The 9751-nt window shown below is 33.9% G+C and overlaps 1 protein-coding gene across 4 annotated transcripts; it reads right to left on the reverse strand.

Moving 5' to 3' along the window:
• Positions 1-380: 380 nt before the first annotated feature.
• Positions 381-8980, reverse strand: LOC112039367 (uncharacterized). 4 transcript variants are annotated; one of them, XM_065767623.1, is made up of 12 exons: positions 8872-8980; positions 8363-8490; positions 8130-8247; positions 6971-7078; positions 6543-6677; positions 6226-6464; positions 5410-5640; positions 5173-5265; positions 5060-5098; positions 801-890; positions 614-716; positions 381-520 (listed from the first exon to the last, which is right to left on the reverse strand). In XM_065767623.1, the coding sequence occupies exons 2-12, from the start codon at positions 8465-8467 to the stop codon at positions 396-398; spliced, it is 1386 nt and encodes a 461-aa protein (XP_065623695.1). In that variant the 5' UTR covers positions 8468-8490; positions 8872-8980; the 3' UTR covers positions 381-395. The 4 variants fall into 4 exon arrangements, with proteins under 4 accessions (XP_065623695.1, XP_065623694.1, XP_065623697.1 ...); XM_065767622.1 differs by having other exon boundaries at positions 8786-8963; XM_065767625.1 differs by lacking the exon at positions 8363-8490 and having other exon boundaries at positions 8786-8963.
• Between the last annotated feature and the right edge of the window lie 771 nt (positions 8981-9751).

The following is a 9751-nucleotide window of genomic DNA, read 5'->3' on the forward strand; positions in this document are numbered from 1 at the left end:
CTAATTCCCAGCATACGGACCCAAATATGTGAAAAGATAAGAAGATTCTAGGTTGCATAGTCCATAATCAAAACATCAACAAGTGCTGCAGCAAAAACCACAAAGCTAAATGTCATGGCAGAGTCATGACATATACTTACACATCATTTCAAAAGGCGAAAAAGATACAATGTTCAGTACCCATACCCACTAGATCTAGCAAACTAGGTATAATGCATCAAAACACTACAATTAATTAATCAATAATACAAGACACAAGCTCGGGGAAAAAAGCAATAGCAAAAAACAGAAAATGAAAATCAACAAAATTAAATTAAAAATTTAGATTAATAATGTGAGATACTGATACTACTAAGAACCAATCAGCACTCAATTAAAAGGATTTATATCGTATATTATTGATGTACTAAGGAGTTCAAGATGTGAGATAAGAACCCACCCCAGCCAAGCATCCTCTCTTCTGCCTTCTTCAGCTTCTTCTTCTTCTTGTTGTCAACTTGTTTGGCACGAAATTTATCCCCTGAATGAAGCAACACAAAAGCTCATAAATTAATCGTTCTTAGTGAAATCAATAACAACTAAAAGTATATATTATCACTGATACACATAATACCTTTCTGCTCAAACTTAGCCAGGGTGACTGACATAGGGACCTTGCCATCAGGACGTAGAGGTGCTCCATCCAAAATTTGGACAGCTAGAGCAACAGACGGTTCCTAGTGTAAACATACAAATATAAGTGGCCAAATACGAGGACTGAAAATGTCACGTCACAAGCACAGCAACATGGAGAACATTACCTTCAGATACGTAACTAGTGCGTCTCCCTTTTTCCTTCCTGTCTCCTTGTCAACATATAGCTTCACACGTGGTCTTTTTGTTTCAGGGTCCTATTTATTTTTAGATAATTAATAAAATTAAAAGAGTGCATAAAGTGTTCGCAAACTAATACATGAGATGAATACAGTAGAGCGACTGAAAAATAAAAACTTATAGAAGATCCATAAATTCCAACAAATTGAAAAAAGAGAAGCAATTAGTGGAAGTCATCAAGATACATGCAATATGAAATGCTAGAAAACAAGAAATTATTTAATATCCATGGATACATTATCTATGTGTATGTGTCTGATCTACAATAAACATAACATAAAGTTAGAACCTTTACAAGGTTTACGGTAGGTACCATGATTTATAAATATCACAGCAGTATTTAAGACCAAGTTATAGAAATAAATGAGATTAAAAAAAACACGAGTAATTTCATACACAATATGAGCTTACCCAACAGACCCATTAAGTATTTAAATCATATTTCATGATGAGGATTGTAGCAAAAACAGTGGCCCTTCTTATAGACTAACAAGATCGTAAAATATATGCAAGCATGACAAAAGCATATTCCAGCTCATCAAATTTGTCCACTATGGATACCAAGACACAAATAAATGGCGATGCATAGAGCAATGGCGGCTCCAAGAATTTTGTTTAGGGGGTAATTAATAATTTTATAAAAAAAAGAACTTGAATATATCAAATTATCGACTAAAAAAAAAATTAATACATGAAGTTTTACAATTTTCTTTTACAAGTTTTCAAATTTTAAATTGTTATATGATAGTTCATTATGAGTATCTATTGTCAATGTGGGTAGCTATGAGGCTATGACTATTTTATTTTGTTAAGTTTATCTAACATTTTTTTATGTAGTTGTTATTATCTATTTGTTATTTTTTTTTTATAAAATATTTTAAACTAAATGACTAAACTAAATTGATTATCTTCGTATTAATTATTAACACACACAACCACACTTATTCATATGGTAAAATGCTTGGACAATCACTAACTTTACAATTTTTTTCTTAAATTTACTAACTTTATAACAAAAAATTATTATAACATGATAACAATGCACACACATGTAACAAATCATCTCTATTTCCTAATTATTAAATTATATAAATTTATATTATATTTATTTGTACACACAAACGTCCACACACATCATAATTCACATAAATAGTATTATAACAAAAAGTAATGCACACAATCAATATTAGACATACTCACATACATAATATAAATTTATAAAAAATAGTGATACTTACAATTCACAAATATTGACTCTTTACTCTTAGAGTTGGAAATATTTGTAATAAGGGTGTGCAAAATTTAAGTCAGGATGTGCAAAAATATTTTAAAAAATAAATTAATGTATTAAACTAACCAAAAAAAAAAAAAATTATATATATAATTTTTTTTTTTTTTTTTGAGGTCAAGGGGTTCATTTGAACCCCCTGAATATAGAATAGCGCCGCCCCTGGCATAGAGGTGTCAATGTTCGACCCAACCCGCGAACACAACACAAACATAACACAGGTTTTTGCGGGTTAAGGTTGGGCCTTAACGGGTTTGGGACATAAATAGATCGACCCAAACGCGACACGATAAAAAACGTGTTATAAGCGGGTCAATCTGCATAATCCACAATAGGCATGTTTGACACACCAATTTATTCGAGTTAATCCAAAATGACACATTTAACACAACCAATTTTAACTCATAAAAATATATATTCATTTTATTTTAGACTTGTTAAATAACTTTTATATCCAACCTATATTTTAAACTTAAAAAGAAAAGTGAGTAATTACAAAAACTTAATGGGATATAATTGGAAATTGAAATAGGTTAAGGACTTGAAGTGTATGCACTACTTTTGGGATGTAAAAAAAAAAAAAAAAAATTTCTAAATGAATGTTATATTTAATATTAAGCGAGTTATGGTGGATTGTGTCACTTTCGTGTCAACCTAACACAACTCATTTATTAAGCGTGTCAAATGAGTTGAGTCAAGTCAACCCGCCTTATTTACAAGTCGGGTTAGAGTTGAAGGATCATGACACGATTATTAAATAGATCAGGTTCGGGTTGTGCCATTTAATCAAATACCCCTACCTTGACACGACACAAACCAGACACGCTAGCCCGAATTGACATCCCTGCTACAATAACCTGGAAAGCACGGGTGCGGCGCCAGAGGCGTCGCACCCGCGTCGGACGCGGCCCGACGCGGTGACGCGCGTCGGACACCGTTGACCGCGTGTCCGTGCCACGTCGGGCCGCATCCTGCCACGTGGCGAAGCCGACTCGCGCCGACGCGGCTCAAATCGGGCTGACTCGGGCCGATTCGGGTGATATGGCCAGTTCAGGCCGAAATTAAAAAAAAAAAGAAAAAAAAAAAGTGCAAAATGCACCGGCCTTAACCCCTTTCTTCTTCTTCTTCTTCTTCTTCTTCTCTTCTTCTTCTTTATTGCTTCTTCGTCTTCTTCTTCCGTTCTTTTCGCCAGAGCCCAGCGGTTCCCTTTTTTTTTTTTTTGATAAGTTTGTTAAATGCCTTTCACTTTAAAGGCTTTACTTTCTGTACAGAAGGTAAAGCTTTATTTTAGTTTTTGTGCTTTTGGTTTTTGTGCTCTCTGACCAAGCACGTGAGCCACAGCCACTAAGGCTTTTTTTTTTTTTTTTTTTTTTTTAAATTTATGGGAAGTTCTTGTGCTCTCTGACCAAACACGTGACCCACAGCCAGTAAGCTTCTTTTTTTTTTTTTTTTTTCTTTTTTTTTTTAGGAAGTTCTACCTATTTTAATACCTTTGTCAATAATTCAAGTATCAAAAACTTGTAAGTTGTATTTTAATTTCTGAACATTATGAAATGTTTTTGTTTCAATCTTGTGAGTTGTATTTAATTTATGAACATCATTTTTTAATTATTATCTACTATTGCTCTTAAATTTGGTATATGTTTATATAATGTGAAAAAGTATACTTAGCAATATATTAAAAATATAAATAAAAATATTTTTAATAATTTTTTAATCGCCGAGTCCCGCCGCACCCGCACCCACCTTTTTCAAAAATTGCCGAGTCCCGCACCCGCCCCCGCACCCGCACCCGAATCCCGAAACGCACCCGTGCTTCCTAGACAATAACTCTTATCTAAGTAATTATTCTCAGTATTTGGTCAAAATTTGTCCACACAAATAATAAAAAATGTGTAAGAAGGCATACAAGTGTGCAAGAGATGGGGAAAATCCATGCCACAATTTTCCAAAAAAGTCATGACTTCCAGTTCAAATCCAACTTACCAAACCTAAGATCTTTTTTCACAGCATTTTAAGGTAAAATTCTAATGATCTGGCTAATAATAAGCATACTACATGTATAGGTTAAAAGTTTTAAAACCTTGTTGGATTGGATGTCAGTTTTGCACAATCTGTTCTTTATATTCTGTTACTGATTTAGTAGATTCATGTAATTTGCTTGATTGATTGTATGGTCCCTAGCTGTATACTTTCTATATACTTGGGTGATTCTGTTTTTTTTATATCAATAAGAATTACTTATCCAAAAAAATAATAAACATCTACAAGTATAGGTTTAAACTTTTAAAATTTGGGTTATTATAGAATCAAGAGAAAAGCCTTGATACACTACAGTTTTTATTTTGTTATACCTCATTTTTTCAGGAATTCTATACAGGGTGTTCACCTGCAACAGTCCCCTTATTATATTTATACGACTTAAATAATAGATCAAAATGATATCATAATCAGAAGAAACTATAAATCTCGAAACAGGTAACTGTAAAATTACAACTTAAAGAATAGATCAAAACAATAATCTAAAGAAACTAGAAATTTTGAGCAATTAACTGTAATGCTAAATACTTTTTTTTTTTTTTGTTGGGCGGGGAGGGGGGGGGGGGGGTGGTGGGGTGGTGGGGATAAGTAATAAAACTTTTATTGAAATAACAAAGAGTGGGGTCCCGTTGTACACAGGCAGTTTACTTGGGAGGCAACAAAAAGTCAGCTAAAATGCTAATTTTTTACATTCTGTAGAGTATGATTTTAATGGTGTCAAGTTTCTTGCCTCCATATAAAAGCAGAGCTTTAATTATAAGATGATTTAAAACAAGTAACATTAATTGGGCCCTGACTCATTCTCAGATCTTATGAAATTTTATCACATAATTAAATTATGAAGGACTGAAATGCTACCTCCTTTATTATCCCACACTTGGAAAATACCTCCACTACCTGCAATGGATTCCAAATTAGTTTCCTGCAATGAGAAATTCTTAGACAAGATAAACAAAATGACCATGACTTACTTCATCAATGGTAACATCTTCAGGAAGCCCAGTCACATAAACATGTGTATTCACTTTTAATTCAAACCAGCTATCGGGAGGTTTATTAGCTTCCTGGATGTTATAACGATACGAAAGGAAATATTAGGCAACATGTTCAGTTTCAATATAATTCCAATCAGGACTAGTAAAAAAGTAGATAGAATAATTAAATTTAGAAAGCGAGAGAGAGAAGCTGGAAAATTTAAGATGAAAAACCTTTTTCTCTGCTTCCTTGTCCAGTAATTTTCTCTTGCCATTTTGCATTGTTCCCAATATCTCACTGGCATCATTAACTTCTTCCTTTCCAGGGGCATCAGAAGTGATTACTGTTTCATTAACTTCTTTCACCGGGGCATCAGAAACACTAAAATTTGGAAAGACTTCCTCTTCTTGCAAAAAGGTCATCTCTTCTGGTCCATATAGCTCGCTTCTGCTGAGTGTGTCATCCTATCAAGCATTAAAACAGACAAAAAGATGCACTTACAATTAATAGAAGGCATGTAACAAATAAGAAGACATCATAAATGACATCGCAAAGCATTGCATATAATAACAACATAAATTTGAATATTGTTAAATTATAAGGGCTAAATTTTCTTCCTAGGTGTTTCTCTTTGATGATAACAACAACAACAACAACAACAACATCAAAAAAAATAAAAGTGAAGATATGAAAATTAAACTAAAATAAGGAACTTGAAGTGTGCTTGAGCTCCAAAGGCCAATGTCACATGAAGCTGTATGATGCAGGGTAAAATCATTATGATACTTAGGGCATCAAATCATCAACAAAAACAAAGTGAAGATATGCAAATTATACCAAACTAAGGAACTTAAAGCTTGAGCTCCAAAGGCCAATGTCACATGAAGCCATATGATGCAAGGTAAAATCATTATGATTCTTAGGGTATACACAATATTCCTATGCTAGGTTATCCAACCGAATATTAATAAGGTATTATTAAGTGAATTAACAGGCTGGTAATTACAAGTTTTAACATAGAAGGTAATGCTTATGCCAAAAGCACCAACCTGAGGAACCCATGCTCTAAGACCCCGATCCCACTTGTACACAGTCCCATCATCATCAGTGAACTCTTCCTCACCCTCTGGTGGCGTCGAAGGTCTATCGAGATCAAATTCCCCTGAGTCACCACCAACATTGCCAGAAAGAAATTCGCTCTTTAACCCATCCGCCTCTGCTGCTGCTGCTGCTTCTGCCTCTCTAACCACCTCCTGCCATTTCTCATACTCATCATCGTTGGAATGCACTGCACAATACATAATATGGTAAGATCTCTAATTCAGGAGATGAAGTACTGAAACATAAAATAGAAAGAAGACTTCACATGTCGTTGAATAACCAGCTCCCTGCTGAGAAATTCCAGTCAGCAACCCAGGGATTGAAGACAATGGTTGCCATTCACTTCTTCCTTCTGCCCAGACAAGTGTACTTTCGGAGAGGTACCCGTTTACGAAATGCTCTGTCAATAGATGTTTCAATAGCTCGTTATACCAATTCAACATGATAGAGATGGAACAATTTTCCTGAAACCGTGTAATTTTTTACTGGTAGAACTGAAATTCAAGAGAGAAGATAAATAAAATTAAATCACTAAAGATAAATTGTTTACAAAATGAACCGGAGACCCTTTATTTTAGACAGTAAGCCAATCCAATTCATGTTTGCACTAGTTTTAAGACAACTGATCCATATTTCACCTAGTTGGCCATTTTTAACAAGAACAATAAAATTATCTACTAATACAACACTCACCACGCAACTCTGAAAAGGCATAAGGGCCAACATTTTGTTGATTATCACCAAGAATATACCATCCAACTTCAGTAATAGTCTCATAGTCCCCATCATTGTGTTCCACATCTGTTTTCAAAATCCAAGGAAAAAAAAAATCTTATTAATCTTGCTTGTCTGCCCAAAAGGCCCCTCTTTTTCTCTCTTGCAGCCAATGCACAGAGTGGAGACATGATTCAAAGTAAAAAGAATATTAAAATAATTGCTATCATGGTAAAGCACACAATATAGAGCCAAAATGTGAACCCAAAAAAATCTCCTAAACCATGGAAATTCATAAAATCACTCACCAACACATTTCCCATTTATTTTTATCTTTCTTTTCTCCCCCTTGTGTAATGAACCAAACCCAAAACCCCAACACAACCAGTTAGGGTGCAGCCTAGTGGTTGGATGGAGGCTTGGGATGAGCTCTAGACCCAAACATCCTGGGTTTGATCCCCACTAGGAGTTCCCCTGGACTGCCCGATACACAGTTTTGGCAGGTAGGGTTGTGTATCCGTGATTTACTCCCTAGGGGGTGGGTCCAAAGGGCCCCTGCCTTGGTGAGGTTCCATCTCATCCAAAAAAAAAAACCAAGGACAATCACACTTACCAGTATACGATGAAAGCAATATTTAACCAAAATGGGTACCCAAATAATTCCCAAAACACTTAAATCAATAAAATTACTCACCAACCCATATCCTAACTTACTTCTAAGTTCTATCTTCTTCTCTTTATATTCACATGAACTAAACCCAGCTCAACCCTAGCCAAATTACACTCACCATTACATAAAGGAAACAATATAGAACCAAACCATGTACTTTATAATTTCTCTAAAACGTGAAAATTCATAAAATTACTCACCAACCCATTTGCTAATATTCACTTTCATCTTCTTTCTTTCAATTATATGAAGCAAACAATATAAACACAAAATGGGTATAAATTTATATTCCTCTAAAACACTAAAGTTCCAACAACTTCTTATCTCTTATAGACTAAACCAACCATAACTTAGCCCTGTTAAAACCCTAACCCTATTCCCACCTTTAGATTAAGAATCACTGAAATCAAATATATAAAAATAAATAAATCTTTGACAAATCAGATTGCAGAGAACAAGAGCACGTACCAGGTTGTTGTTGTTGTTGTTGCTGTTGAGCCTCAAGGTCGTTATGAGACGACATTGTTTTCGGTGGTGTATTCTCTGAAAGGTGTTGGTTTGGTTGTGTATCAGGTATCCTTCTGTTCTGTGGAAAATTTAGAAAGAGTTAGAAGAAGAGGCTCACTATATTTATTACATATCTATAACTACTTTTGGTTTTTTTTTTTTTTTTTTTTTTTTTGTTTTTTCCCATCTTTCACCTCTTCAATTACATGATCCCGTGCCGGATCATGTGATGAATTATTAGCATTAGACCCGGTTGTAGAAGCGTGTTCATTAGACGGTGCGGCGGAGGCAGACTCCATTCCACTCAATCAACAATTTCAGACTGGCAGCAGCAGCAAACCATTTTTTATTAACAAATAAAAAAATATTACCAGTGTATACAACTACGAACACAGCTTTGTCACATGCATTTCAATTGTGTGTGTATATATATATATATATGATACAGTGACAAGAGCAATTTCTGAAAATTATGTGTCTGTGCTTCCTAGATAATAAATTGATAATGGTATGTAAACTAAGCTAAACTTGGCTACATGTCACAAACATTTGAATGTACAATTAATTGATTAATTAATTAGTGATTATTGAAAAGAATAATTGAAGATAGAAGTTACCCAGTTGACTGATTGAAAGCAAAGAGCCAAAGGGTCGAAACAAGAACCTTCAGTAAGAGAGAGTCCGAGTCAGAGAGAGAGTTTACCGGAGAGAGAAGAAGATGAAGAGGAGGCGAGAGACAGAGAAGAAGAAGAAAAGGAGCCCACCGAACAGAGAAGAAGAGAGGATTAACTTTCAAGGGTTAGGTTGGGCAAAAGGTCCAAAACGGCGTTGTTTTGGGGCTTTTTTTTTTTTTTTTTTAATACTAAGTATTTTTAATAAAGACTGAGAAAGGAAAGAAGGGTTATTTGAGAAATAATTATAACATGTTGTTAACTTCACAATTCGAATCCTTTTTTTCATAGACCTCCAAGCACTTAATGCATAGAGAGATGCCAATTCAATTATAAGGCCTTTGGCAAGAGAAGGTTTTTTAAATAAGCTTACTGTGGTATATATCCAAAAGGACCTGATTTTCTCATTTAAACTGGCATGTCCCTATTACTATTTTTTTTTTAATACTTATAGTATATTAGTCTCATTACGCTTTGTGCATTTGGAAATATTTTTTTTCTAGTATCATAATTTTTCTTTAAAAAAAAATAGATATATATATATATTTAAATACTAAGTTTTTTTAACACACATAAACGTAGAGAGGGAAGAATGTTTTTTTTTTTTTAAAGAAACTTATATTGGTGTATATCCAAAATCCAAAAGGGACTAACTTTTGGATATATTTATTTTAAAGACATTAATTAGTAGGAGAATATCCTATTTTGTAGGCATTTGAAGTGGAGTTGAAGAAATATTTTTATTGGGTTGTCCTCAAATTTTTTTCTTGTTAAACTAAAGTTTAGGGTATTTCTAAATCACATAAAATACTGTCCAAAGAGGAAAATTCTCTTTAGATAATATAGATATTTTCAGTTTTTAGGCATAAGTAAGATGTTCCCTTTTTGTTGTAAAAAAAAAAAAAAAAAAAA

This window comes from Quercus suber, unplaced genomic scaffold, assembly GCF_002906115.3.
Source record: "Quercus suber isolate HL8 unplaced genomic scaffold, Cork oak 2.0 scaffold_830, whole genome shotgun sequence".
Classification (NCBI taxonomy): Eukaryota; Viridiplantae; Streptophyta; class Magnoliopsida; order Fagales; family Fagaceae; genus Quercus; species Quercus suber.